The sequence below is a fragment of the Odocoileus virginianus genome, chromosome 6, assembly GCF_023699985.2.
Source record: "Odocoileus virginianus isolate 20LAN1187 ecotype Illinois chromosome 6, Ovbor_1.2, whole genome shotgun sequence".
NCBI classification, from domain to species: Eukaryota; Metazoa; Chordata; class Mammalia; order Artiodactyla; family Cervidae; genus Odocoileus; species Odocoileus virginianus.
The window spans coordinates 13,963,182-13,991,003 of NC_069679.1; the positions used below are offsets into that span (position 1 = coordinate 13,963,182).

General features: G+C 46.7%; 5 protein-coding genes across 14 annotated transcripts; 4 read left to right on the plus strand and 1 right to left on the minus strand.

Moving 5' to 3' along the window:
• The first annotated feature begins 2,860 nt into the window (after nt 1-2,860).
• TINF2 (TERF1 interacting nuclear factor 2) lies at nt 2,861-8,654 on the plus strand. Of its 6 annotated transcripts, none has more exons than XR_011488181.1 (10): nt 2,861-3,390; nt 3,509-3,613; nt 3,734-3,835; nt 3,914-4,021; nt 4,118-4,214; nt 4,382-4,841; nt 4,928-4,992; nt 5,100-5,191; nt 7,631-8,312; nt 8,551-8,654. XR_011488181.1 is itself a non-coding variant. In XM_020880934.2 (10 exons), the coding sequence occupies exons 2-10, from the start codon at nt 3,373-3,375 to the stop codon at nt 7,799-7,801; spliced, it is 1,218 nt and encodes a 405-aa protein (XP_020736593.2). In that variant the 5' UTR covers nt 2,861-3,154; nt 3,245-3,372; the 3' UTR covers nt 7,802-8,654. The 6 variants fall into 6 exon arrangements, 3 of the variants coding, with proteins under 3 accessions (XP_020736593.2, XP_020736592.2, XP_070324926.1); XM_020880934.2 differs by having other exon boundaries at nt 2,861-3,154; nt 3,245-3,390; nt 7,631-8,654; XR_002311525.2 differs by lacking the exon at nt 8,551-8,654 and having other exon boundaries at nt 5,122-5,191; nt 7,631-7,721.
• On the minus strand, nt 6,056-12,478 carry GMPR2 (guanosine monophosphate reductase 2). Of its 2 annotated transcripts, XM_020880936.2 has the most exons (10): nt 12,345-12,478; nt 11,849-11,944; nt 11,588-11,707; nt 9,288-9,371; nt 8,970-9,143; nt 8,084-8,165; nt 7,885-7,991; nt 7,656-7,698; nt 6,825-6,984; nt 6,056-6,628 (listed from the first exon to the last, which is right to left on the minus strand). In XM_020880936.2, exons 2-10 carry the CDS (start codon nt 11,933-11,935, stop codon nt 6,439-6,441), a joined length of 1,047 nt encoding a protein of 348 aa, XP_020736595.1. In that variant the 5' UTR covers nt 11,936-11,944; nt 12,345-12,478; the 3' UTR covers nt 6,056-6,438. The 2 variants fall into 2 exon arrangements, with proteins under 2 accessions (XP_020736595.1, XP_020736597.1); XM_020880938.2 differs by lacking the exon at nt 12,345-12,478 and having other exon boundaries at nt 11,588-11,757; nt 11,849-11,936.
• Nucleotides 12,479-12,611: 133 nt separating this feature from the next.
• NEDD8 (NEDD8 ubiquitin like modifier) lies at nt 12,612-21,234 on the plus strand. Its single transcript, XM_020880945.2, has 4 exons — nt 12,612-12,958; nt 19,991-20,038; nt 20,202-20,284; nt 20,865-21,234. The coding sequence occupies exons 1-4, from the start codon at nt 12,941-12,943 to the stop codon at nt 20,959-20,961; spliced, it is 246 nt and encodes an 81-aa protein (XP_020736604.1). The 5' UTR covers nt 12,612-12,940; the 3' UTR covers nt 20,962-21,234.
• Nucleotides 21,235-22,116: 882 nt separating this feature from the next.
• Nucleotides 22,117-25,687, plus strand: MDP1 (magnesium dependent phosphatase 1). Of its 4 annotated transcripts, none has more exons than XM_070468827.1 (7): nt 22,118-22,281; nt 22,401-22,461; nt 22,534-22,644; nt 22,969-23,076; nt 23,172-23,267; nt 23,430-23,574; nt 25,543-25,687. In XM_070468827.1, exons 1-7 carry the CDS (start codon nt 22,245-22,247, stop codon nt 25,588-25,590), a joined length of 606 nt encoding a protein of 201 aa, XP_070324928.1. In that variant the 5' UTR covers nt 22,118-22,244; the 3' UTR covers nt 25,591-25,687. The 4 variants fall into 4 exon arrangements, 2 of the variants coding, with proteins under 2 accessions (XP_070324928.1, XP_020736603.1); XR_002311527.2 differs by having other exon boundaries at nt 22,122-22,281; nt 23,172-23,257; nt 25,543-25,586; XR_011488182.1 differs by lacking the exon at nt 25,543-25,687 and having other exon boundaries at nt 22,117-22,281; nt 23,172-23,327; nt 23,430-23,616.
• On the plus strand, nt 24,047-27,675 carry CHMP4A (charged multivesicular body protein 4A). The gene is made up of 6 exons (XM_020880943.2): nt 24,047-24,153; nt 25,543-25,692; nt 25,779-25,956; nt 26,526-26,640; nt 26,800-26,935; nt 27,360-27,675. Exons 1-6 carry the CDS (start codon nt 24,123-24,125, stop codon nt 27,416-27,418), a joined length of 669 nt encoding a protein of 222 aa, XP_020736602.1. The 5' UTR covers nt 24,047-24,122; the 3' UTR covers nt 27,419-27,675.
• The last annotated feature ends 147 nt before the right edge of the window (nt 27,676-27,822 follow it).

Consider the following 27,822-nt stretch of genomic DNA (forward strand, 5'->3'; position numbering starts at 1 on the left):
GGGGTGAGCATCAGAATCCCTATTGTCCCAGCTTAATTTGTTCTTAGGCCTCTGGCTCCCCTCCCAGTAGGATAGAAGGGCAAGGACCTTCTCTCTCTTACTCACGCTGATTCATAGCCTGTGACATACTAGGTTTTCATTAAATATCTGTTGAATGGAAAATGAAGGTGATGGGGCATCTGGAGGCTTAGGAGTGCAGTAGAGGTTTACGTTTTGGAGCATTTGTGGGAAGAATGCATGAGGGATAACTAGTCCAGCTCTGGGAAGAGATAATTGGGTACTCAGGGAGAGCTGAGTAATGACCAGCTGAGCAAAACTCTTACTGGGATTGTACCTCAGCAGAAGTACTAGGGAAACCTATTTAATACCACTTACATTTTATATGAAGAATCCACCTGCCAATGCAGGAGACACAAGTTGAATCCCTGATCCGGGAAGATCCCACATGCCTCGAAGCAACTAAGCTCATGCACCACAACTACCAAGCCTGAGCTCTAGAGCCAGTACTCCACAACAAGAAAAGTTACAGCAATGAGAAGCTCAAACACCACAACTAGAGAGTAGCCCCTGTTTGCCACAACTAGAGAAAGTCCACGCATAGCAGTGAAGACCCAGTACAGCCAAAAATAAAATTTTTTAAAAAATTTAAAAAGAAATCCACTAGAGTTGCTGAGGGAGGCTTGGGGAGATAACTATGAGGGGCTTTGTGGAGGTAGTCATCACATGGGCCACAGAAGATGAAAGTCAAGTCCACGAGGCAAGGACAAAGGAATCATCCAGTATGGGCAAGGCACAAAATATAAGACAACTCAGTATATCTTGAAATGCAAGCAGTTTGAAGAGGATTGGCTTATAGGTGCATGATAAGTGCAAAGTGGGAAGGAATGTGTTAGAAGAGGTAAATTTATTCAGATCATTAAAAATCCTTTTGCCATATTTTGGAGCTTGGACTTTCTTTTGAAAATAAGGGGGAGCTCTCAGGGATGATGTGATCAATTTTGCATTTCACCAGATTTATGGTGAAAGCAACATGGAAAAGAAACTAGGGAAAAGCAAAAATAAACAAATGGAATAAAAGCAAAAAAAAAAGAAAATTAAGGGTTGGGCTGGAGGTGGGGAGACTAGAGTCTTCTCAATGTGAGAGACAGGGAAACTTAAATAAGATACAGGCTGTGAGCGTGAAAAAAAGAGGGCGTAAGTTTGAAGGTTCCATTAGAAGTAGAATTGATTAGACTTGGTGAGGGATTAGATTTGGAGAACAGAGAGGACAAACTTAAGGGCAATGGTCTTGTTTTCTGAGTCATGGGTAAAGAAACATGTCATGCACAGAAATACAGAGGCCAGGAGAAAGAGCAGAATTTAAAATAAAAGATAATTTTCAGTTTTCAGTCTGGCATATAAGGAGCTTAGAAGTTCTCACTTCTGTCCTTACAAGAAGGATGAACGGAAAATCAAAAACCAAAAGAAAATCTTGAACGAATCCTGAGGAGTAGAAGTGGGTACATCTTATAAAGGAGTAAGGATAAGAATTACATTGGGGGAATTTCCTGGTGGTCCAGTGATTAGGACTGTGTGCTTTCACTGTCAGGGTTAGGTTCAATCCCTGGTTGGGGAACTAAGACCCCGCAACGCATGCGGGCAGCCAAAATAATAATTACATCGGACTTCTTCAGAAACCATGCAAGAAGAGAGCACAGTAAAATGTCTAAAGTGTTGAAGGAAAAAAAGTCCATCAACCTAGACTTCTGTATCCAACAAGATTATCTCTCAAAAGTGAAGGAGTAACACTTTTTCAGGCAAACAAAAATTGAGGGAGTTTGCAGCCAGAAGACCTGACTTGCAAGATATGCTAAAAGAAATTCTTCACAAAAGAAGAAAAACGACATAGGTCAGAAACTATATAAGGCATAAAGGCATAACCTACATAAAGGCAGAACTTTAGGGGAAAAAATAAAAGTGAAATAAAAAAGGAAGGTAACTAGAATTTCATAGATGTCCGTTTTTAGTACTTTGGAACTTCCAGCGAGATGTCCCGCGGGCAGTCGAATGCATGGCTCTGCACAGAAGACTGATCTCGGGTGGAGACAGGAAGGAGCATAGGGGCCATTATCTCTAAGAAAGGAGATGGCCCATGTAAAGGGTAGTCTCACTAAATCCCTGTAAGGCAGTCAGAGCAGATAATTAATTCCGAAAACAAAGAATACACACTGTGTGTCAAGGTTCTGTCCCTGGAAATAAGGAGAGACCCCAGGAAGGGTGACAAGGAGAAAGAGGTTATATGAGGGGGCTGACTGGAGTAAGCGCACAAGAGAATTCGAAAAGGGAAATCTATGTTGTTATTTTTTAGCACTACACGCCTTTAAAAATTATATCAAACACAGAAAAACACAAAAAATTACCTAAAGTCTCACCATCTAGAAAAAAGTTATCAATTTGACGTATTTTTTCAAACTTTGTATTTTGTTTTTTAAGGGCGGGCGCCCTCTCCTGGTCTGTAAAAAGAGCCGAACTGGAAGTCGCGCACCGCCAGGGGAAGGCTTTGCAGACGATGGTTTTGAGCGCTGGCATTTAAGGAATCGGATTTGAGAGGCTGAAGACGATGGACAGGGAAAGTGGCACGAACCTCCCTTTACAGACTAGAAAGTCAAGTCTTCAAAGAACGAAGCGCTTTCTCTGCAGGCTCCCCGAAATAATGCACCGGTCGGGGACAGAGCCCAGATCCGCGATCCCCTCCCCCGCCTCCCTTAGCTGTCGGAAGTGCGGGGAAGCGAGGGCGGGGACCAGCAGCGGCGCCGGATCTACCCGGGCGTGGCCTTGTGACGCGACGTCACGTATACCCTGTCTGGCCGCCCATTGGTTCGCCACTCCCACACTCTTCCCGGGTAGGAGAACTGGTCGTAGAGCCGGAAGGGAGGGAGCCTTCGCGTTTGAGACAGCGGCGGCGTTTCAGACAGAGCGGTCTAGTGCCAGTGGAGCTGGCCAGCTTCTGCATTCGGGCTCCATCCCGAGGTGGAGAGAAACCCCAGGATTCTGGTGGCCCTTGGTAGGCGCAGAGTCGGATAGCCAAGTACCCGTTGCAGACTGAAATAGCGGAGCCAGTGAGGGCCACCGGAAGCCCCGCCCCTGGGAGGAGTCGGGAAGCCGCGCCGAGGAGGTAGGAACCCAAAGAGGCGGCCCCTGGGGTGGAGTCCGCCGGCCATGGCCACACCCCCGGGGGCCGGTCCCGCTGCTCTTCGCTTTGTAGCTGCTGCCAGCTGGCAGGTCATTCGCGGACGCTGCGTGGAGCATTTTCCCCGAGTATTGGAGTTTCTGCGATACCTGCGCGCTGCTGCCCCTGGCTTGGTTCGCTACCGGCATCATGAACGCCTGTGTATGGGCCTAAAGGCCAAGGTATTGGAACCAATAGGACCTGGTAGAGGGGATAGGGGCCGACTGCTTGGGGATGGAACCGGTAGGAAAAGGGCAGTTTGCTCCAACGTGGGCATTCTGAGCTCAGTACCCTCCACAGTTGGTGGTGGAGCTCATCCTGCAGGGCCGGCCTTGGGCCCAGGTTCTAAATGCCCTACATCACCACTTCCCAGAGTCTGGACCTGCAGTGCGGGACCCCAAAATCGTGAGTAAACCCTTGAAGCAAGCCCTACCCCGGTTAACACCTGATGCAGCAAAGTTGCTCCTCTTCCTGGTCACTGGATCCTGGTGCCCCTAACCTGTTTGCCTTCTTTACCCTCGACAGACAAAGCAGGATCTGAGGAAGATATCAGAGGCTCAGGAAACCTTTTGCCAGCAGGTGAAGCAGCTGGCAGAAGCCCCTGTTGATTTGGCTTCGAAGCTGCAGGTGGGACTGGCTGCTTTGGAAGCAGTGGTGTAGCTGTTGGCTCTAGCCGTCTCTGACCTGCTGCTTTTCCTCCTGCAGGAACTCGAACAAGAGTATGGGGAAACTTTTCTGGCTGCCATGGAAAAGCTGTTTTTTGAATATTTGTGTCAGCTGGAAAAAGCACTGCCTATGCTGCAGGCACAGCAGGTTTTGTTGGGGCAAACACATAAGGGCAGAATGCTGGGGTGGTGGGTGGGGTTGTAACAAGGCCTGTGGTCTTCATGCCTCTCTCCCTGCCCACAGCTTCAGGATGTGCTGAGTTGGATGCAGCCTGGAGTTTCTATTACTTCTTCTTTTGTCTTGAGCCAATATGGCGTGGACATGGGGTGGCCACTTCCAGGTACCAGGACCATGTAGGAGAACCAAGAATTGGGGGGTGGAGTGTTTAGCTTGAGACCTTTTGAGACAGCCCACTGGAAGGGCTACATGGGCCTGAAGTATAAGAAACCAAACTGAGTGGATGTGTTAGAATTTTAGCTTTTTAAGGAGCCTTGTTTTCTTCTTCAGAGTGCTCTGCTACTGATGCAGTGAACACGACAGAGCCTTCAGAGCAGAGTCCTCCTCAGCAACCAAGACCAGCACTCCACGACCCTCTGCCAAAAGCCTCTCCTGGCCCACTGCTTCCTCAGGGACCAGCCTCAAGGAAGCATCCAGAACCTCTGACCGGCCACCATTTCAATCTGGCCCCTCTAGGCCGGCGAAGAATCCAGTCCCAGTGGGCACCCACTAGCAGAGGCCATAAGGAGCGCCCCACAGTCATGCTGCTCCCCTTCAGGGATGTGGGTTCACCAGCCCAGGTCACATCTAAGCCTGGGAAGGGCAAAGACGGCACACACCCAGCAGATCCAGCAGGTGCCATGGGCACCAGAGCACCCTTGACCGGGAAGTCTAGGAGCCCGTCCAAGACCCTGGGAGGAAGAGCTGTGAAGGGGAATCCAATTGACTCATCTGCCTCGGAGCAAAAGGAGTGAGTAGAATAGCTGCTGCTTCCTACTAGCAGCACATGTCCTGCCTGCTTTCCTTTCACCCTGTCTTTGCTTGCTCCCACCTCAGGAACTGCAACATGGACTGCCACATGAAACCACTAAGATTGTCATTATCACCTCCTAGGAAGTCAGGTAGGTATCCTGAGTCAGAACCAGATCAAACAGCCTTCTCTCCTGGGGACTCCTGAGGATCTGTGTTCACTGAGGAGAGTGCCTGGACTCTGCTTTCCTCCCTACAGTTTGTCCTCCATCTCTGTACAGCTCTGACATTACCATAGGGGACCTGGTTTTGGACTCGGACGAGGAAGAAGATAGCCAGAGCGAAGGAAGGGTGAGTAGGAAAGCTGGGAACAGGATGGGTGGGCAGAACAAGACAGAAAGTGACATTCTCTAGGATATGAAGGGATCAGGGCACGTTTCAATGATGATAGGATCTCCCTGCTCCCTTCTCTGCAGGAACCTCTGGAAAACTATCAGAAGACAAAGTTTGACACCCTGATCCCTACCTTCTGTGAATACCTACCCTCTTCTGGCCCCAGCACTGTGTCTATCCCCTTCCCTGACTGTACAGACAGTTCTAGACTCTTGTGATGAGACTGAAGTGCCCACGACATTCTGCCTGTCTTCTTTCTCTCATACAGTTTAGTGGGGATAAAGTGGAAGCCTGGGCTTGGGTTGCCTGACTACAATGCTGAAGTTTCTTTGTAATGCTTGATAATTAAATTTTGGACTTGTTAAAACATTGTCTTGGTGCAAGGAAGGGGAATGAAGCCTTCTCTAAGGTCAGTGTAGGTCACTCTTTAGAAACACAACCAGCCTCTCTGGGGCTGGAAGTGGATCCTTTTGCCATTTTACCTCCCTTGGAGAGTGCCGTTCAGACACGCCCAATTACCAGGGCTAAGAGCCTGGAAGAAAAACTTCCTTTTGCTATTCTGAAAATAATTCTGTGGTCTGATGCCAGAATATACTTTGTAAATTCTCATGCTGCCAGGTTCCTTGGGGGTAGCGGCTCTAGAATGGAGATATTTCACAGGAAAGGTACTCACTGTGGCTGACTCCAGTGGGTCAGTGCTTACTCCTGCACTTGCCCTGGGGTAGCACCCAGATGCCAGCCTTATGCAGAAAACCCCAGAATCTTAAAGTCATTGGGATCTCTCTTTATTGAGGTATTTAAAGTATGTAAACAATTCCATGCTTTGTAGATATTCAAAGGTCTATTTAATGAATCTGATTAACAAAACATGATTCTAAAAGCCTACCTCTACCAGAACCAAGGCCACATAAAACATTTATGTATGAATCAGCCTCTTTTTAATCATCTTCAGAATGCTGGGTCCCCAGATTCCCACTTGATTCTCTCAACTTCCTTGTCTCAGCCTGCCTGCCTTGCTTCCTCCCCACCGAGTGCCCTCAGCATTTTGCATGTGCAGATAGAGAAGTACAGAATTACTGCAGGAGCTGTAAGGAGAGGATAGGAAATGACCAAGTAATAATAGCCTGAGTAGCTGGGATGAGAGGAGCCCACTTGGGAGCCCTGTGGTGGATGCTCGAGCCCTGGGAGGGCAGAACTGCTCAGGTCTAGCTCTCATCACTGAAGATCGGATTCACCTGCTGGGTGACACGGATGAAGGTAGTTCTCCGGCTCAGCTCCTTCAGCTTAGCTGCTCCCACATAAGTGCAGGTGGAGCGGATGCCTCCAAGGATGTCTCGGATGGTATGTTCCACGTCCCCTTTAAAGGGCACCTCCACTGTCTTTCCCTCTGAGGCCCTTAGAAGAAGAAAAGCTTGCTTACCTTTTCTCGCTGGATTCCTTACCCTGGTCTCTAGCATTTAGTCCTTCCCTGTTCATCACTTTTCTTCCAAAAACTATACCATCTATCTCCCAGCAACCATGAGTTCTGCCATCACCCTTCTTGGAAAGTCATGCTTTCCAAGAACCCTTGGCCTCTGGCCACCACACCTACCTGTACTCAGCCACACCCCCAGCATACTTCTTCATGGCCATTTCGGAGCTCATGCCGTAGAAGAGCTTGTACTTCCTGCCATTCCTCTCGATGAGCTCACCACCTGACTCACTGTGCCCAGCCAGCATGCCGCCCAGCATCACGAAGTCAGCCCCTGCCCCTGCCAGCACCAGCGAGAGGGTAAGAGATGAAACTGGTCCAGGTGCCCAAACTGTCACCCTCAGAAGCAACTCACACCAAATTTTCAGGCCTGACAACGATTCTGGCATCTTCCTGGTTTTGTTTCCTTAGCTGGCCCATAACCCAAGCGCACAGGCCTGCTCTGCCCTGACTTCTATTCCTCAGTAGGCCTGACTTTTCAAAGAATTTCAAAGAGTCTCTTCTAGACCTCTGCTCTGTTTTTTGTTGCTTTTGCCAGCTTCTGGTCACCTCTTTTTACTGTGCCCAGCCAAACAAGACTCACTGCAAGTGTCCCAAGAGCAAAGGTCTCCAACTTCAGTGTGAGCAGGGATGACCCAGGAAGCTGGGAAAGTACAGATCTGCAGCCCTACTTTCCCCAGAGCTAGATCCTGTGGATGCGGTGTGGGGCTCGGACCTCTGCACCATCCAGCAGTCCAGGGGATGGTGCGGATGGTCCTGGCCCACATTTGGAGAGTCTGTATTAGAGTGTCAGGATGTCCCCCGCTGGCCTGCCCCAGGTGACACCACAGACTTCTGGGTCCCTGGTCATATTGTAAAAGGACAGCTTTCTTGGACTTCCCTAGCCTGATCCTAGATCCTCAGAGGTGACTCATCCTCTTCTACAGGATCCTCCTTACGTGCCCTCCTTACCGAAAGCCTTGGCCACATCCCCAGGACAGCTGCAGCCTCCATCCTGCAAAGTAAGGAGCACTGTGAAGAGACAGCAAGGATGCCACAAGCCCTCTAGGAGGTCCCAGCGGCCCAGCTCAATGCTGACAGGGACCCAGGAACCCTGATCCAAACTCTACCAGAACCTCTAGATATGGGTGAGAACCCAGATGTTTGGCAGCTTCATACCCTACCCTGCCCATGACCTTACTGAAATGATGTGGCCTTTGAGGCCATGAGCAGCATCTGCACACTCCATAACTGCACTTAGCTGTGGATACCCCACTCCAGTCTTCTTCCGGGTGGTACACACGGAGCCTGAGAAGAATGTGACAAGAATGAGGATGAAGTTCTCCACAAGTGTCTGCCACTGGAGGGGTGGCCAGTGACCCCCCAGTGAACCAGCTTACCTGGTCCAATTCCCACTTTGATGATGTCAGCCCCAGAGAGGATCAGCTCTTCCACCATTTCTCCTGTTACCACATTCCCTGCCTGGGACAGAACCATCAAAACAGCATTCTCAAGGTCTCCTCTCAGGAAAGAGAGGAGGTCATGTGCTTCCAACATTATTACAAAGAAGAGTCCCTGGGCTCCTTTTTTAGATGAGTCACTTCAAAGGACCCTGCTTCCCAAGCTGAGGTAAGGGGGTGAGTGGCCAGTGTTACTGTTGTACTAGGGTAAAGTGGGGGTCCAACTGGAGTAAGTTCACACTGGATTTATAGTAGATTCATCTCTCCCTCCCCACCAAGACACCCAAACATATCCTGTGCTTAAGCTGTTAGGTCATGAAACCTCTCTGGCTTCAGGGGAAGTGGGAGGACATGGTAATGTAGGCTAAGTACCCACCTACCCAATTGTATTTGCTTTTGATGAACAGGACAGAGAGACCCCACAATGCTGTGAAGAAAACAAGGCCTTGTCATCACTCCCCTGAGCTTGTAAAAAAATAAAACTGCGTTTGATACAACCCCTTTAATGTAAGACAGTAGTGTCTGTCTATGTCTTTGGGCAGGTGTGTATGTACCAGAGATATGTACAATGCATAAGTGTTCCATTGTGGCTTGGTGAGTGACATCAGGTACTGGATTTACAAGACCATGTATCAAGGGTCAGGGAAAACAGCACTGGCCAGTAAACAAACATCTAAAACGGGGAACCGTGGATAACCACCAAGTGACATGATTACGTGGACTAGGAAATGCAGTAGAGGAGAAAGGAACTGTTATAACAAAATAGAGTGGCAGGAAAGAGTGGAGGAAGGAGAGGAATGGACCCACTAGAGGGTAACAGACATACCATGATGGTGTGTTCAGGGAAGCGTTTCCGCACATCCTTCACAAATTCAACAAAGTGTTCAGAGTAGCCATTGGCCACGTCCAGGCACACATACTTCACCTGGGGAATAGCATTCAGGATCTGTTCCAGCTGCTCAAAGTCCGAAGAGCCTGTGCCTGAGCTGGCAGCCAGATGCTGTGAGAGAAACAGGGCTATGAGTATGTCAGAGACAACATGGCTGGTTAGCCAACGGGAGTGGGGAGATCAGGGTCAGAAGCCAAGCAAAAAGGATTCTCGGAAGACTGGGCTAAGGAAGGGATCAGGGAGGACCAGTGTTACCTCAAGACAGTCAGGATTCTGGCTGGCAAACTCTTTCCACTGCTCGAGGCTGTAGTGTTTATGGACAGCAGTGAAGAGGGAGAACTGGGGAGAAGAAAGAGCCGTTAAGAAGGAAAGAACTTTGTTAGAACCTCTTTCTCTGGAAATAGACTGTTATATTATCCTATCTGGGGGACAGAAGGACTGAAGTCTGGAAAAAGCAACTTGAAGATGTCAGTGGTTGAGCTGAGACCTCAGTTCCACCATTATTCTCCCTACAAATGCAATCAGGCTTTTCCACATAAGCTAGTACTTGCCTAACACTCCCACCAAAGCACTAAGTTATCTGGATTGGATTTCACCTGCCAGCGCATGTAGCGCTTCTGACTTAAAAAGTGACAAGGACAAGCTGTTGGTGCAGTGGGATAAGCAGCAGACAAAAGAGAATCATGAAAAGGCTGGACAGAGACAGTGTCTGCCTGCACTGACTCAGCTCCTCCTCCTAGGACAACCTAGTACAGAACTAACCTATTTTTGGTATTTTCTGTTCCATTTATCAGCAGTAATTCAGTGAGCCTAAATTCTCACAAAATCAAAAAAGGTAAAGCCTTAAGGTTAACAGCCGATAAGGTACTACCCTTTCTCTATCTCTGCTAAAGTAATGGACAAAAGGGACTTTCCTGGTGGTCCAGTGGTTAAGACTCACTTCCCATGCAGAGAGTATGGGTTCGATCCCCGGTCTCATATACTTTAACGCATGGCACCCCCCCCCCCAAAAAAAGTAATGGACAGATTTTCTTAAGTCATGGACCAACCTGAAAAGTCTGTTTCATTCAGCCTATTTCAGTTAACCAAGTTGAAGGCTAGAATGACTCATCAGATTTATGCTCCCTAGCTCAAAAAACTGCAGACAACATCCCAATATTCTGAGAAAGGCATTCAAAGGCCACTGTGAATGCTGGTGTTTGTGCTTTAAAAGTGCAGACATGCGAATAAACAAGACAGCATTGGAGAAAGCACAAATCTTGCAACTGATAAGAGATCCAAGGGAGTCACGCATTAGCCAGCAGTAAGGAAGTGCACATGCTATACTCAGATCAACACTACCCAGCCAAAGCTGCTACTGAATTCTGCTTTCTCAGCAACACTCTGCCACCAACAAAGAAAAATCACTCTAGGCAGTCATCACACCTGGGAGATATCTTGGCATAGGGTGGCATGATGAATACATCCAATTACATACCAAGTTAGAGATCTAGAAAAAGGTCCTTGCACTGAACCTTTTAATTATTACTGAGACTTGCTTGTATCTCTAAAATCTGACTTCTTCAGCATTCATCAGCAGAAACGAAAAGCCAGTCTCAACATAAAGCATCAAGAAAGTCCCAGCAAGGTCCATGTGCTGTAGGACATCTGGTAACACTGAAGTCAGATTCACCATTCCTTAACTGTACTGGATAGGCCAGGTGGACAACAGGCAACAGTGGGATTGCTAAGCAGATAGTGAATGGCAACAGTAATATGGTACTAAAGCTGCATAACTATGAACCTTAGAGAAATGACAGCAGACATTCCAGAAAGACTTATAGCAATCAGAAACAGAGAAAGGGAGACAAAGTCCTTAAGGATAACAGAGCCACAAGCAGCAGCAGAATCCATCCACCAGGGCTACATGGCTAGCCAGAAGAGTGTATATGTCCTTAGGATACCCAAAGTAACTATCTACTTTCTCAGCTACAAGTATAGAAGCAAGTAATATAACTGACAGGGGCAGCATCTTCCATTTTGAAAACAAGCAATAACCTGTATAAGAAAAACATTCCATTTTGGGCACATCCCAGAACACCCAGGAACCTAGGACTTAAAAGAAAAGGAAGATTAAAAAAAAAAAATAGCAGGCATGAAAGAAACTAAATTTCTTCTCTCTAGGATTTTCTGGTTGGGAATTTTTGAATGCTCAAATTATATTTAGTTTCTGGACTAAAACAGTGAATGCTGAGTATCCCAACAGTAGTGTAAAGAGTGGTTTGTAGAGGGTGATCTGGGTAGTGGGAAAAATTGGCAGGATGTTTAAAATGCTGGACAGGAGAAAAGTGAAGTTTCTGTTAAAATGGGTGAAAAACTTAGATTTGAATCTCCCTAAGTCAGATGGCCATTTAAAGTTATCAGATAAAGAGGCCTTAGTACTACTGCAGAAAGCAGTAAATCAAGCATCCTGACTGTTAACTGCCAGAGCTGACCTGGGATGGGAGTGGGGATGCAGATACCTCTGCAGTCAGCCCACGAAACACCATGAGGAAGGGGCATGAGGGAAATCCTACCTTACAGAGGACCTTGGCCATCTCAAAGGTGCCCACAGTATCCATATTGGCAGCAATAATGGGGATCCCAGTGTACATCTGCTTTGAGTTCCGAAATGCAAATGATCTTGTGAGATCCACCTGCAGATGCGAACAGGAACCTGAGCATTTCACTCTTCCAAAAACAAGTACTGCAGGAGGGCAAAAGCCAGGAATCTTTCTCAGTTCAGGCTCTGCAAGGAGCTTGGGATCAAGAAAGAGCAACTAGGAAAGCAGGCTCACCTCACTTCGAGATTTAAGGGTACTGCGTTTGGGCCTCAACAGGACATCCTTGAAGTCCAGTTTGACGTCGTTGTCGATGTGAGGCATGGCAGGGACCTTAAGATAGCAATGAATCTGAGGGTTGGAAGGTAGGAAAAGTCTGGGAGAGGGGAGCTGAGTCAACTTCCCTTTAGGTCTTAATGCCGTTAGGGCTGGGAGGCTTATCTCTCTCCTAGCTCAAATCGTGGAAGGTCTGGGCATTGACTGACGTACAGTCCCTGAAGAATGTCACTTCAGACACATGCAGTTTCAATTACTCTCGGTGTCTTCAACAAATAGTATTATTTGTTGGGGAGAACTGGGATGGAGTCGTGAGTGACCCTAAAATGGTGCATTCTCTACGCCCCCACTCTTCTTTCTGCCACCGTTACAAAGACCAATATGGGGTAAGGGGCAGATTCTGGAGCGAAGAGTGGTGGGTTTCACGTAAACCAGCTTCCGGGATGGGGGTACTCACTTCCTGTCGCCGTGATCCGGGTGGCAGTTGACCGACGCTTCTCTCGCTTAACCACAGCCTCGCGCAGCCCCGCTGAGCCTTGTGGGATAACAGGTTGGGCAAATTTGCGCAGAGAACTAGCAACCGAGGAATTCCGGCTTCGGTGGCCGCCGTGCAAGGCCTTCTGGGTAACAGAGTTCACACACTGAGGATGCTGTTGGATCTGAGGGACAGGGGACTACAACTCCCAGAGTGGGATGCGCGGAGCTGCCCCCTGGCATGATGGGAGGGGTAGTTCGTTCCGCGCCCGCTAATTACTAGCCCCAACTCACTGGGGACTCTCAGAATTGTCATCTCTGCTGTGACTAAGCTGGCTGCTTTTTTACTTTCTTTTTTTTTCTTTCACTACGCCACCGAAACGAAACACAGAAATATTCCTGAGCCTTTCCGGCACCCCTTGGAAAGAAGGGGGTGGGGGCGTGTGAGGCAGGGGTGGAGCCTGGCAGTGACCCGGAAGCAGAAGTGATTACTACAGGCGGAGTGCTGGGGAGCGGCATCGGTGACCGCAGCGGCAGAAGCAGCAATTTATCTGTGTGCAGCCCCAAACTGAGAAGAAGATGCTAATTAAAGTGAAGGTGGGAGCACCACCAGCCTTGCCAAGACGCAGTGGTACTGGGCTGGCCGCTGTGCCTTAAGGGAGAAACCGGGAAGGAAAACCATGTCTTTCCCGAGCCTGGAGGGGGTTGACAGCTTCGGGGCTCCGCGCGAGGGGTGCCGGGAGGTAGCGGGGAGGCCCAAGAGGACTTTGAGAGCCGGGGGCTGGCTCCGCCAGGGGTCTCTTCCTCACTTGCTTTTACTCCAGTGCCGCCTTTGTCCGAAGTCTCGCTATTTTGTATGCACCCCCGCGGTCATAGAGAAGGCTTAGGAGCATCTTGGTCTCCTTCTCTCTCGGTTTCTTGGAATAAGCTCTGTTCTCCCATTCTTCATCCCCAAGTTACCTGCTTCTCCCAGCCCCTAACGTAGGCTACTCCGAGCACAGCACAGCACAAAAGCGTTAGCCTAGGGAACTGGGGCCTCCCAGAAACTAGACTGTAAGCCTTGGCTAGTTGTTGCCAAGATGTAATATCTCAGCCTTCCTTCAGGAACCAAAGGTGGGAGCGTGTTCAGTCAGCACCTGCCTTTCTGAGCCAGCATCCTGGACTAGCCTCACTTCCTTGACTGAGGCAGGTTAGTTATCAGTGCCCTAGTACGGGATCTCCATCCCGCCTCCCATGGTTCTTCAGCAATTCCCAACCCTCATTAGCCCTACGTGCAGTTTCCTCCTTTGTGCCTTAAGACGGAGGGACAAAAACTAACAATTGGTGCAGTGCGACGTTAAACTTTTTTTTTAACTGCTAAGTAAGTCTGTCGTTACTGCATCTGCCCTTAGTATATTTACCACGCATAATAGCCATTAATATCTTAAGCCCTTCTGAACTACCTATTAGCTAAAGATTGAAGCCAAGCAGCATTTTAAAGGTCATTGTTTTTTAAAATTTGAATAATGACTTATAGCTTATAGCTCAGTCGGTAAAGAATCCGCCTGCAATGCAGAAACCTTGGGTTCGATTCCTGGGTCAGGAAGTTAGATCCCCTGGAGAAGGAAATGGCAACCCACTTCAGTATTCTTGTCTGGAGAATCCCATGGACAGAAGAACTTGGCAGGCTACAGTCCATGGGGTCGCAAGAGTTGGACACGACTTAGCAACTAAACCACATATTTTCATTTCCTTTGGATAAATACCAAGGAATGGAATTACTGGGTCATGTATAACTTTAAAAGAAACTGCCAAACAGTTCTCCAAAAGTGGTACCATTTTACATCCCCACCTGCAGTGAGTAAGCATTCTAACTGTCCTGCACCCATCTTTATTTTAGCTGTTACAGTGAGTGTGAAATGTTATCTCAGTCAGGTTTAAATTAATCACTGTTGTTCTTCCCTCACCACAGCACTTTGTCACTGCACCTTGTATTTGGACAGTAATAATCAGTATGGCATTTCCTTGTATGTTGGTTTTGTTGTTGTTGTTGGTTTGTTTTATTAATTGTATGTCTCATTGTCTCTTTGATTGTAAGTCTTCACTTGAAAAAGATGATTGACAGAGGCTGAGTCACTTAATTTCTTTTGTATCCCTTCCAGTGCTTAGAGCAGAATGTTAAGCTTAGGTTTATCATAGACCAGTTGAATACCATTGGATGTATTCCCAGGTCACAATGATCAGATTTGAGGGAAGAAACCCAGTGTGACATGATCTTTTAAAGTTGTTCAGTTTTAAACAGTTTTAATTTATGGACAATTTCAAACATATACAACAGCAAAGAAAAGGAATAATGCACCCTATGTTGTTGTTTAGTCACTAAGTCCTGTCCAGCTCTTTTGTGACCCCATGGACTGTAGTCCACCAGGCTCCTCTAGGTCCATGGGATTTCCTAGTCAAGAATACTGGAGTGTGTTGCCATTTCCTTCTCCAGGGCATCTTCCCAACCCAAGGATTGGACCCAGGGATCGAACCCACATCTCCTGCATTGGTACTGCATTGGTAGGCAGTCTTTACCACTGAGCTACCAGGGAAGCCCAAAACACCCTATACACAGCTTCAAAACTATCATCTCATGGCCAATCCTATTTTAGTTATACTCACCACTTTTCTTACTTGATATTTTAAGAAGCAAATCCCAAATAGCATAGCATGTATTATCTGTACATATTTCAGTATTTATCTGTAAAAAAGAATTTTTTTCCTAACATAACCATAACTATTACACCTAAAAAATCAATGATAACTTCTATCATTGTCTTATTTATTTTTTACAATTTGTTTGAATCTGGATCCAATTAAGATTCATACATTATGCTTGGTTGATAAGTATTTTAAGCCTCTTTAAACCTGTAATTCTCCATTTCCCCCCTTATTTCTTGCTGAATAACCTAGATTGTTGGCCCCATAGAGTTTCCTATATTTTGGATTTTGCTGACTACATCCCCATGTTGTCTTTTAATATATTCCTTTCCTCTTTGTTTCCTGTCAGTTGATAATAAGATCTAGAGGTTCAGTCAGTCCTTTTTGTCTGTTCACGTGAGAATAATTCACGGGTGTTTTGTGACATTTACTTCTGTCAGGTTTTGCTTTCTGTGATGTTAGTAGTTGTCTAGATCTGTTATTTCATCAGAGTTTACAAAATGGGGATATTATGATTTTATTGTTGCTTCCTACGTAAGCTGGAATGCTTGAGCCGTGTCCAGCACAGTGCCCATTAGCCCACGTGGGCTGTCAAGCACTTGAAATATGGCCAGTGAGACTGAGGAATTGAAGTTTTATTTCAGTTATTTATTTTATTTTTGTTTAGTTAATTTAAATATAAGAACTAAAACCTTATTCAACCCTTGGGAAACCTTTTAACTTTTTTGGAACAAGTTGGGAATGTAAATCTTTTTCAACTGTAAATTATGAAAATTTTTAAAAAATCTTTTTAATACTTACTTATGTGGCTGCATTGGGTCTTAGTTGCATCATGTGGAATCTTTTGTTGCTGCACATGGACTTGGCTCAGTAGTTGTGGCACTGTGGCTTAGTTGCTCCTCCGCATGTGGGATCGTAGTTCCCCTACCAGGGATCGAACCCTGATCCCCTGCATTGCAAGGCGGATTCTTAACCACTGGACCACCAGGGAAGTCCCATCAACTGGAAATTATGAAATTTAAATACAGATCAAGTATTTTCAGATGAAAACTTAACCATCTGAATTGAAGTGTGCTTCTAGTATGAAATGTACACAGGATTTTGAAGATTTAGTTAGAAAAAAGAATGTAAAATATATTAATAATTTGAATATATTGGATTTCAGAATATTAAAATTGCACCTTTAAAAATGTGGCTGCTAGAATATTTAATATTGTATATGTGGCTGTCACTAAGTTTCTGTCTCTAGTAGATGGTGCTACTTTAAAGAATTATTTCCTTATACTCTCATCAAGGACATTGTTTTTTTTTTCATCCCAATGTGTTCATGGTTTTTAAAAATGGAAAATGCAAAAAAAAGCACAAAGAAAGTAATTTAAGTCAGCCATAATTTCACAACTCAAGATAAAAGCACTGATATGTATATCCTTTCAAACTATTTTGAAAGTATATAAATACACATGTGTTTATTTCAGTTCAGTCGCTCAGTCGTGTCCAACTCTTGGTGACCTCATGAACCACAGCACACCAGGCCTCCCTGTCCATCACCAACTCCCGGAGTCCACCCAAACCCATGTCCATTGAGTCGGTGATGCCATCCAGCCATCTCATCCTCTGTCATCCCCTTCTCCTCCTGCCCTCAATCTTTCCCAGCATCAGGGTCTTTTCTAATGAGTCAGCTCTTTGCATCAGATGGCCAAAGTATTGGAGTTTCAGCTTCACATAGTCCTTCCAATGAACACACAGGGCTGATCTCCTTTAGGATGGACTGGTTGTTGTGTTTATTTATTTATTTTCAAAATTGGAATTATACTATTAGTCTAAACACGATTTGAGGACTCTGTGATTTCCCCCCTGTGTATGTACCGTAATTTATTTAACCTTCAATTGTATGGTATTTAGATGCTGTTTCTAGTTTTGCAGTTTCAGAAGGTTGCAGTCCAGTGTCATAGATATATTTTTGGACATATTATTTTCCCAGAAGTGTTGTTGCTGGGATGCCATATGCCAAATTGCTGTCTGGATACATTCATAGGCTTTTGTAGTCAATCTCAGAAACAAGACAACCAGTCCTAGACTTTCAGAATTTATAAACCAGTAATTTTTTTCAAACGTTGTAAAGCCCAAGCATCCAACTCTTGGGAGGGCAGTTTTAGGCTCCTGTTAGAATCTTTTGTACTCTTTAAAAATTGTTATTATTAAATCAGAATGAATATTAATATCCATATTATAAAGGAATGTATTTCTATTAGAAATGTAAATAGTACAGATAAAAGGAGAGTTAACTTTGGTAAACCCTCTGCTCAGCCCTACTCCTGTTCTCAAAGATAATCATTATTTTAGGAGATATGTATACTTTTAATCCTTTTTATGTATGTATGTATATATCTACATACAGAAGGTGATACTAACCATATTATTCTTTTAGATCTTTCCATGTCTGTATAAGCTGTTGCATAGTAAATATGTCATTCTATGGGTGTACCATAGTTTGTTTTCTTATTAATAGGCAGTGTTTAGCTTTTATGAAAGGTGTTACAGTATACCTTATATATTCCTCTTTGAATATGTACTAAAATTTCAAGTTTTTCCTTTAGGTTAGTTACCTAGAAATAGAATTGTCTGGTAAAAGAGTCATTGCACTTAAAGTATTAAGAACAATAAAGTGAAACAGTTGTGGACAACACAGAATTGGATACTTTTCATTTGGTCAGGAAAGAGCCTAAAAAAAATGCCATATATTGTCGCTGTCATTTCATAAAAGGATATTTTAACAGCTGAATATATTTAGTTTCAGAGCTTCCCAGGTGGCACAGTAGTAAAGAATCTGCCTGCCAATGCAGGAGATGCAAGAGACACAGGTTTGATTCCTGGGTTGGGAAGGTTCCCTGGAGTAGGAAATGGCAACCTGCTCCTATATTTTTGTAGAAAATCAGAGGAGCGTGGCGGGCTACAGTCCATGAGGTCACAGAGAGTCAGACACAATCGAGAACGCATGCACATGTGTAGCTTCATGAAAATCTCACTGTTGTCATTACTTTTCTCGTTTTAACATAGACTATTGAATTTTCATGTAGACCAGCTTGGGTTGGGGTGGAAACTTGAGAACACTATTGTAGTTTATTATTTTGCATCCAAACAGGTCAATCCAAGGGAGTTACTCCTGCGATTTTTTTTTTTTTTTTTAATATCCTTAGTACTGAGCCATTCTCATGGTTGAGAAATTAGGTCCTATGTCCTTTCTTCAGTGTGGTCCCATAAGTGGGAGCCATATGTTATTTTGTAATCTGCCACAGGAGTGTACATTTGATCCCCAAAACTAGATCACCCGGGCTTTCTAGGTGGTTCAGTGGTAAAGAATCCACCTGCCAAGGCAGGAGTTGGAGATGCAGGTTTGATCCGTGGGTCAGGAAGATCCCCTGGAGAGGGAAATGGCAACCCACTCAAGTATTCTTGCCTGGAAAATCCCATGGACAGAGGAGCCTGGTGCACCACAGTCCATGGGGTCATAGAGTCAGATGTGACTTAGCAACTGAGTATGCATGCACTAGATCATCCAGACTCAGGCAGTGCTGAATACGGAGCTAAAAGCTATGGTTCTGGGCCAGAGGATTTGTATTTGGATCCACACTGTCCTTTTGACATCATAGGCATGCTTTTTAATCTGTCCAAACCCCATTTTCTTGATCTTTAAATGGTTATAGGAATAGTACATATCTCATAAGTTACTTGCAAGGATTAAATGTATTAATACATATAAGACACTTAGCATAGTTTCTGACTCTTAGAAAGAGTTCAGTAAGTGTTGGTTGTGATCATAACATGATCATCAGTGTATTTAGTGAGTGAAGTTGCTCAGTTGTGTCTGACTCTTTGTGACCCCATGGACTGTGGCCTACCAGGGTCCTCCATCCATGGGATTTTCCAGGCAAGAATACTGGAGTAGGTTGCCATTTCCTTCTCCAGGAGATCTTCCCAACCCAGGGATTGAACCCGGGTCTCCCACATTGTAGGCAGACACTTTACCGTCTGAGCCACCAGTGTATTTAGCCTTTCCATTAATAGTTATTGACTGCTTATATGTCAAACAGCATACTTTGTGCTTAGATTGGGAAGATTGAACAGTCTCTGTCCTTTAGAAAGCTGGAGTGTAAATTGGAGAGTTTGACACTTAAACAACTATCTGTAATATCTATTAAAGTGCATTGGTGACAAGATTGATGACTTGAGAAAGAGTGGAAGAGGGGATGGCAAAAGGAAAACAGTAGAAGCAAAGAAAATGCCCCTAAGTTACATCGTGCATTTGTGGTCTAGATTACTGTAGACTGATGCAGTGGAGTTTTAAGAGCAAGGGTGGATGGGAGATAATATTGGATGAAGCACAGCATTTGTAAGTGTACAGTTGTGTTTTGAGTATCAGCAACCCTTAGCCTATGGAAGAAGTCAAGAAGATCAGAGCTGCAATTTTAGGATTTATGTGAAAATCTGGAGAAAATACAAGAGAATAGAATGTTGAGTTCTAGTATTGCTTGGAAAGCTGGTCAGAGGTGATCTCTAGTGTCCTTGAGAATGCTTTGAATTATCTGAGTGTGCATTAGTATATAAAACAAGGTCCTTTTCAAAGGAATACTCTCCTTAGGACAACTCTCATTGCTGTCTTATCCAAAGGAGTTATAGTATTCTCATGGATTCTAATTGGGTGGGGGATGAGAAGACCTGTGAGATTAAGAGGTCAAATGGTTTACAGAATCTTCCCCTATCAAAGTTGTCCACAGCCTAAAAATGTCTGAAATTGGGTATGAGCAAATACTCCTGACACTTCAACTTTGCTGAGAGTGTGCATTTCTCAGAAGGAAGTCGATCCCCCAAGGCTAGGCCAGGATGTTTTACCTAGGAGACAAATGGTATACTGAACTATAAGACTCATGAAACCCTTGCCTATTTCAGACGCTGACTGGAAAGGAGATCGAGATTGACATTGAACCCACGGACAAGGTAACGTATGCCCAGTGCCTCTCCGTGCGTATCTCACGTACCTTTGCCTGGGTATGCTGATGAAATTAGTCCATTTGCTCTCATGCTATCTGCATAGCTCTTGTTCTTTCCACTTCCATGGTCCCTCCCCCTGAGCAGCCCCTGACTACTTGTACCCCTAAAGGTGGAACGAATCAAGGAGCGTGTGGAGGAGAAAGAGGGAATTCCACCACAGCAGCAGCGGCTCATCTACAGTGGTAAACAGATGTAAGTATGGAATGGAAATGAAGGTATAGTGATGGTTTTTTGTGTTTTTATTTTGGCTCTGCTAGGTCTTTGCTGTGCTGGCTTTGCTCTAGTTGAAGTGCGTGGGATTCTCAGTGCAGTGACCTCTCTTGTTGCAGAGCACCAGCTACAGGGTGTGTGGGCTTCAATAGTTTCAACTCCCGGGATCTAGAGCCCAGGCTCACCAGTTGTGGTACATGGGATTAGTTGCTTCTCAGCATGTGGGATCTTTCCACATCAGGGATTAAACCTCTGTCTCCTGCATTGGCAGGTTGATTCTTTACCACTGAGCCACCAGGGAAGTCTGGAAATAGCTCTAATTTCTCTTGTTAACAGGTTACCCATATTGCTAATACCCCTGTGGGCTTTTGTGGGCTTTGTCTGTGTTCAAATTTGAAAGAAATATCAATTTACAGTTGGGGGTTAGTAAAAATATAAAGATGTAATTTTTTTTCTCATATGCATTCATAGATCTCCAGAGATCCATGAAACCCGGGTTAAGAACCCCACTCTAAATGGTATTTCTAATAACTTTTCTTTTCTTTTTTGCCTCTTCCTGTAGGAATGATGAGAAGACAGCAGCTGATTACAAGATATTAGGCGGTTCAGTCCTCCATCTGGTGTTGGCTCTGAGAGGAGGAGGTGGTCTTAGGCAGTGATGGACTCCACTCCATTTTATCTCCTTGCCCTGTCACTCATAATGAGGCTTCATATATCCTCTCACTCTGTGGGACACCAGAGCCACTCCCCCCTCCCCTGGATGCCCAGTCTTGTGTGTCTGTTGGTGGGAGACTGTGAGGACCCCAGGAGGCAGTGTTCCTGGCCCAAAGGGCCCTTGCTGGCTATTGGGTTTTAGTTTGCAGTCCTGTGTGCTTCCCTCTCTTATGGCTGTGTCCCTGGTTCTCAATAAAATATTTCTTGACCTCCTGGAATCTTTCTTCTATTGTACAAATGTGACTGAAATCAAAGTGGACCTAGGGAATTCCCCAGTGGTTAGGATTCCGTGCTTTCACTGCTGAGGGCTGGAGTTCTGTCCCAGGTTGGGGAACTAAGATCCCACATGGCGGGTGGGATCTTAGTTTTGGGTGTGGCCAAAAAAACCCATAACAGACCCAGTGCACACCCAGTTACACCAGGCTGAAGGAATGTGACCCTGGAAGGGAATGTATCCTTAGAGGAATTCTCAAACTGTAAGTGTATACTCAGGAGTGTGCTAGAGCCAAGTGTTACTTGTGCCAGAGCTAATCGTTGGCATCTTTCCCAGCCCCCATATTAACTGACTTCATGTTGGTAGCTTGAAATTGGCCATGTCAGAGTATTTACAGAAATTGACAATACAAATCAGTCCTCCCCCCCCCCCCCAAACTGGTTGGTAAATATCTTTCAGCATACTACTACTGATGTGGGTGGTAGAAACCAGGAGAGTGAGTTCTCCCCCATTAGACACTATAGGACATTTGGGCCTGGTTCAAGAAAAGCCCTCAAGAGCTTAATCAACACTACATTCTTTTATGGCTGGAATACTGCTGAGGCTCAGGTTTCTATACCATGGAGAGGCTGGTATTGAGATAGGATGAGGAGTGATGAGCTATGATGGATCACTTTAGGTCTCGGTGAGATAAAGTTAGAGAGGGGTACTAGAAGAAAGGGCTTCCCTTCCTTGGCTCCTCTAGTTCAGTAGAATATGGTGAGGCTGGGTGGGATGGAGAAACAAGGGAAGAGACCTTGGAGAGACCCGAGGTCATGGGAGCTGTCCGTGATGGTTCTTTGCTGAGGTCCTTCCCCTCCTCCACCACCAGAGGGCGCCCTTGTGCGGTCTTGGGACCGACCTTCCCAGCTCGGCTGGCGACGCTCTAGTCGCCGTTTCTCTGAGGCCCGCCGGCGGCCACTGAGCTGTGAGCGCAAGGCCTGCCTCCCTGCGCACAGCCTGCGGGTCCGGGTCATGGCACGACTCCCGAAACTCGCAGTCTTCGATCTAGGTGAGGGACCAGATTGGGGAAAGTTTCGTAAGGCACAGTATTTTTCCAACCCCCAGTAGCTGCTCTTGAGGCCCTGCGCCCGCGCAGGCTGAGACACCCACACCTTCTTCCTCTCGCAGATTACACGCTCTGGCCGTTCTGGGTGGACACGCACGTAGACCCCCCGTTCCACAAGAGCAGGTGAGGCAGGGCTGGGGAGGCCTGGGGCCAGGCGGGGCTCCGCGGGACTGAACGCACTCTCGCCCTCTCCAGTGATGGAACTGTACGAGATAGGCGGGGCCAGAGCATCCAACTGTACCCTGAGGTGCCTGCGGTCCTGGAACGATTGCGGGGCCTGGGAGTGCCCATCGCGGCCGCTTCACGGTAAGAAGAGGGACTTAGTCGGTCTAGTGTTGAGAGATGTGTGCATGAGGAGACTTCCGTGTAACCCTTTGGCTGCAAAAATTTAGGACGTGCAAGTTGCAGGTATTTGTACATTTTCAAATTGTACCCTTTGCTGTGCATTTTGTAATTTAATAAACATTGCCTCAGTGGTACCCGTATCAGACAGGAAGGATATGGAATTGAAGCTGGACGGAAGTGCTTGCCCATCCCGGACAACCAAGAAGTTGATTTCCCCCTGGTTACACATAACTTCACTTGCAGCCTTGGCTCTCCATTCTCCCCATCTACTACACCTTTTTGCAGGACAGGTGAGGTTGAAGGAGCCAACCAGCTGCTGGAGCTCTTTGACCTTGTCAGATACTTTGTTCATCGGGAAATCTATCCAGGCAGCAAAGTCACGCACTTTGAGAGGTACGAAGCGATCAGTTGTGGAGCAGGGAGACAAGACCAGGGAGACTGGAGGGGCTAAGAAGCCAGCGTGGTTACTCCCACTCTGTCTTGCACAGGTTGCAGCGAAAGACTGGAGTTCCTTTCTCCCAGATGATCTTCTTTGATGATGAGAAGAGGAACATCGTAGATGTCAGCAAACTGGGTACTAAGTGGTGAGGCTAGCCATTTGGGGAATGAGGAGAAAGTCTTCCTAAGAGGGAAAGGGTTGGTAGGTATGTACAGGATAGTTTGCATGCAGGTGATGCCCCAAAAAGGTGAGAGTCCTAACTGGGAGCCCTGAAGGCCTGATGAAATGTGGCTTCTTTTCTTTCTAGGTGTTACCTGCATTCATGTCCAGCATGGAATGAGCCTTCAAACCCTAACTCAAGGATTAGATGCATTCACAAAGGCCCAAGCTGGACTCTGAGGTCCAGTCATTTGAGGAACAGAACTGAAAGGAAATCAGGAGGGCATTTTCAGGTGCATTTGTAAATTATTAAAGTGTATTTGTGTGTGGCAGAAGAGATCTTACCCTGTGTGGGTTGTTTCTGTTTTGACCTGGGGTGGGCCATCCGGAGGTGCAAAGACCAGAATGTGAGGCACTGGTTCCACCTTATAAACTTGTGGCATACCGACTGTGATCTCCTGTGCTCTCCCCATTCCCACCCCTCTCCCGAGCTCTGTCAAGGACAATAAAAAACTCTTCCACTGGCCCCAAGTAGTAGGGTGCATTACCCTGCACATTTCCTTCCAGGAAACAAAGAGTTTGTTTGCGGGTTGGAGTGGGGCCTTTTTATACAACGGGAAACGAAGCGGCTGCTTTGAGAGGAGAGCGTGGGTTTGGGGCTGGTGTGTTGGCTCACGTGGTATCAGTGGTCTCGCCGGCGCCTGTTGATGATGTCGCCGCGGTGCCCTAAGGAGGGATTGGCCGAGGCCGGTCTCGGAGTGATGCGTACAGCACCTTCCCGGGAGCAAGGCGGAAGCGCACTGGATACCGTGGGGCGGAGGCGGGAGAGGCGAGGGTCGCGATGAGTGGGCTTGGCCGGCTGTTCGGGAGGGGTGAGCCCGGGCGAGACTGGTCCCCGGGAGGTGCTGGCTGCAGCGGGCTGGAGGCGGGGAGAGCAGGAGACGCTGTCTGAAAAACCCCTATAGCCTGGCCTTCTCTCGAGCCAGCACCGCCACCTTGTCAGGGTGCGCGGTTCCAGCTGCCTTCCTTCCCAGACCCGGGAGGGAAGAGCCCGAGGCTCCGGAGGCGGTGCGAGTGGAGGGCGTGGCTACTGTGTTGGCTCCCACTGTTGAGGCTTTGGGGAAGAGTTTTTTGGCATCCAGTCCTTTCCAAAACCCTGGTGCTTCCTTCATGCTGGGCCGGAGGCAATCTGAGGGGACCCAAGAAAGCTAGCCCTCTTGACCTCCTCTGAGGTGGGGGAGACAGGCAAAATCTGGCATTTACAGTGTGGTGTGGCAACTCCGTCATGGAGATTTTCCGGAAAGCCAGGGTGAAACGGAAGAATCAGGGTGGCAGGTGGTGATCCGGAGTCTAGGAGTATGCCACGCCGGGGGTTGGGGTGGGGTGGGGTGTTGAGGTTCTCTAGGAAGAGGTAACTGTGTGCAAAGCAGAGGCAGGGAAAAGTGTGGTATATTTAGGGAAAAGAAGTTCTGACCTCTGACTATGGTGTGTGTGTGTGTGTGTGTGTGTGTGTGTGTGTGTGTGTGTGTGTGTGTGTGTGTGTGTGTGTGAAGGACACTGTATCTTGTTAAAAAACCTTTGTTTTGTATTTTATTCTGTAGGCAGTGGAGAATATGGAAGGATCTTAAGCAGGCTCAGGCCTTCAGCTTTTTTTTTTTTTAAATAAGTCTGTTAGTTCAGAAGATAAAGGGAAAAATTGAGATCAGATTTTTTTTCTTTAGCCTCCATGCTTTGTTCAGTTTGATGTTGTGGAGTCAGGACCTTGAATATCTTCTAGGATAACAAGTGGGACAGTGATTATAAAATGTGACTGAACTCTGGTGGGGAAAGAGATAATGAGGAGGCTATGCATGTGTGGGTGCCGGCAGCACATGGGAAGTCTTGGTACCTTCCACTTGCTCAGTTTGCTGTAAATCCAAAACTGTTCTAAAAAATAGTCTATTTGAAAAAAAAAAAAAAATTGGAAATGACTTGAAATGTAGCTAGGAAGGAATAGCAAAAGAATACTGGCTTTGGAATTCATAGTGTCACATTTCAGTTCCCTTGCAGTCTCTTACTACAGTAGTTGTGATTTTAGATCAAAATGTTAACCCCTTTGTGCCTGTTTTCACATTTGTAAGCTGGAGTTAGTACATTCACTGTAGAAAGTCATTTGGGGATTAACAACAACACTATTAAGTGCCTGGCACATACCGTGCACTCCATAATCGGTGGCTAATGTTTTTCCTTCACACAATGTGGGCTGCTCCATTGGATTCCAGGAAAGAAGGAGAAGGCACCAACCCCTGAAGAGGCAATACAGAAACTGAAGGAGACGGAGAAGATACTGATCAAGAAACAGGAATTTCTGGAGCAGAAGATTGAACAGGAGCTACAAACTGCCAAGAAGCATGGGACCAAGAACAAGAGAGGTAATGGGGGAGGGAACGGTGCCACCAAGGAGGGCCGGGGGGAGCACGGGCTTCTTCTCTAATGCTCAGGGTGTGGGCTGGATCAGCCGCCCTACAGGCTTTGCGGAGGAAGAAAAGGTTGGAACAGCAGCTGGCACAAACCGACGGGACATTATCCACCCTGGAGTTTCAGCGTGAGGCCATTGAGAATGCCACCACCAATGCAGAAGTGCTTCGTACCATGGAGCTTGCTTCCCAAGGCTTGAAGAAGGCCTACCAGGACATGTGGGTATGGGGGGAGGGGAGGAGGGGACCTAGGCACTGGGGAGAGTAGCTTGGTTTTATGCTGTGAATCTTAAAACCTCTCCAGATCTGAATTTAGAGTAGAGACACCTGTGACAATTAGGCCTCTGTCAGCCTTCTTGCTTATTGCAAGATGATCTCTGCTGGCTGGGACATTCTAGGGAGGAAAGATGATTTTCCTGTTGTGTTTTTTTTTTTTTTTTTTTTTTTGGCTGTGCCAAGCAACTGTGGGATCTTAGTTCCCCAACAAGGGATTGAACCTGGGCTCCCAGCAGTGGAAGTGTGGAGTATTAACCACTGAACCACCAGGGAAGTCCTAATTTTTCTCATTTTTTAAGACCCTTCAGAGAGAGCAACCAGTCTTCCTCGTTGTGGCTTCATGTCATTTCTCAGCCCAAGTTTGCCTCTTTATACTTTTCCAGGGGTCTCTTTTACCTGGTAGCCATGGATTTGTCAGTCTGAAGCCACAGGCAGGAGGGACGTCATTCATGTGAGAAGAAAAAGTGAAGGGGATTGTCACCTGATATCTGGGCTGTGTATCTTGTTCTCAGGGACATTGACAAGGTAGATGAACTGATGGCTGACATCACAGAACAACAGGAGGTGGCCCAGCAGATCTCAGATGCCATTTCTCGGCCTGTGGGCTTTGGAGATGACGTGGATGAGGTGATTGGGCAGGAGGGGTCAGGGAATGTTGAAGGCACGGGACCAGCCAGAAGGAATGCCCAAGAGAATTGTGGGGCAGGTTTGGGGGGCACTCCAAAAGCACGTTTTTGGAAATAGAATTTTCCTTTATTCTGAGTGGCCCTGTCCTCCCATATCCAGGATGAACTGCTGGAGGAGCTGGAGGAGCTGGAGCGGGAGGAACTGGCCCAAGAGCTGTTAGACGTGGGTGACAAGGAGGAGGAGCCCCCAGTCACACTGCCCAGTGTACCCGCTACACATCTGCCTGCAGAGCCAGGTACCCGGGGCTCTTCTCTCTTCTCAAGGACTTGAGAGGGTGGGGTAGATATGGGGAAAATTACTCCCCATCCATCCTGCCTCAAAGGGTCCAGGCAGAGAGGGTTGCTGCTACAGTTGCATAGGTTGTTAACTGCATAAGGGTACCTGGCTGAAGGGGAATGGGGACTGAGATCCGGCTTATGCTTCATTCCACAAACCGTGTATCCTGGTTTAGGGATGCAAATGCTGGGAGAAATGAGCACCTTCTGATTTGCACAAAGGTGCTATGGGAATTAGCAGGAGCCCAGCAAGCAAGACCATATACCCTTAGGTTCTTTGCTGGGAGAGAGCATTCAGCGGGTTCCTAGTGTTACAGGAGGGGATGACTGGAACTTGCTGAGACCTTAACACTTTTCTTTCTCTGGGTGTCCTTGTCTCCAAAGCTCCCAAAGCGGATGAAGATGAAGCAGCCCTAAAGCAGCTGGCTGAGTGGGTGTCCTGATGAGTCTGGGCTTGTCAGCCTAACGCTGCCTTTGTTGCTCTCTTTTCCTTAAGTGCCAAATGCTGAGCTAAAGGAACATGGCCTTGTTGGGAGGTGGTCCTGGCTGAGGGTGGTGGTGTGACCCTGCCTGAGAAAAGGGTCTGTGGCCCTCCCTTCCCTGGCTCAACTATGAAGAAGGATTGGTACAGAAAGAGCCACTGGGCTCCCATGGATAGCATTACAGTGCCCTCATTCCCAATAAAACTGGGCAGATGGAACCCTAGTGCTTATGCTGCCTTGTCTACCACTGAAACTCATCTCCTAGTTCTTGGAGCTTTGTTTCAAGAAATGAATGATAATAACAGTGAGAAAGGGGAGCTGCAGCGTGGAACAGATGGAGATCCCAGTGTCTTCACCTAGTGTGT

Excerpts from the sequence above, each read along its gene's own strand:
- CHMP4A (XM_020880943.2), top strand. The coding sequence starts at position 24,123 with ATGAGTGGGCTTGGCCGGCTGTTCGGGAGGG. Across the intron at positions 24,154-25,542 it reads TGGCCGGCTGTTCGGGAGGG|GAAAGAAGGAGAAGGCACCA; the intron begins GTGAGCCCGGGC and ends ATTGGATTCCAG. Across the intron at positions 25,693-25,778 it reads TGGGACCAAGAACAAGAGAG|CCGCCCTACAGGCTTTGCGG; the intron begins GTAATGGGGGAG and ends GGGCTGGATCAG.
- TINF2 (XM_020880933.2), top strand. The coding sequence starts at position 3,199 with ATGGCCACACCCCCGGGGGCCGGTCCCGCTGCTCTTCGCTTTGTAGCT. Across the intron at positions 3,614-3,733 it reads CAGTGCGGGACCCCAAAATC|ACAAAGCAGGATCTGAGGAA; the intron begins GTGAGTAAACCC and ends TACCCTCGACAG. Across the intron at positions 4,022-4,117 it reads CTATGCTGCAGGCACAGCAG|CTTCAGGATGTGCTGAGTTG; the intron begins GTTTTGTTGGGG and ends CCCTGCCCACAG.
- GMPR2 (XM_020880936.2), bottom strand. The coding sequence starts at position 11,935 with ATGCCTCACATCGACAACGACGTCAAACTGGACTTCAAGGATGTCCTG. Across the intron at positions 9,372-11,587 it reads TGGCCAAGGTCCTCTGTAAG|TTCTCCCTCTTCACTGCTGT; the intron begins GTAGGATTTCCC and ends TCTTCTCCCCAG. Across the intron at positions 6,985-7,655 it reads GGATGTGGCCAAGGCTTTCG|GGGCAGGGGCTGACTTCGTG; the intron begins GTAAGGAGGGCA and ends TGGTGCTGGCAG.
- NEDD8 (XM_020880945.2), top strand. Across the intron at positions 20,039-20,201 it reads ACATTGAACCCACGGACAAG|GTGGAACGAATCAAGGAGCG; the intron begins GTAACGTATGCC and ends GTACCCCTAAAG. Across the intron at positions 20,285-20,864 it reads ATCTACAGTGGTAAACAGAT|GAATGATGAGAAGACAGCAG; the intron begins GTAAGTATGGAA and ends CTCTTCCTGTAG.
- MDP1 (XM_070468827.1), top strand. The coding sequence starts at position 22,245 with ATGGCACGACTCCCGAAACTCGCAGTCTTCGATCTAG. Across the intron at positions 23,268-23,429 it reads AGCAAACTGGGTACTAAGTG|GTGTTACCTGCATTCATGTC; the intron begins GTGAGGCTAGCC and ends TTTTCTTTCTAG. Across the intron at positions 23,575-25,542 it reads AATCAGGAGGGCATTTTCAG|GAAAGAAGGAGAAGGCACCA; the intron begins GTGCATTTGTAA and ends ATTGGATTCCAG.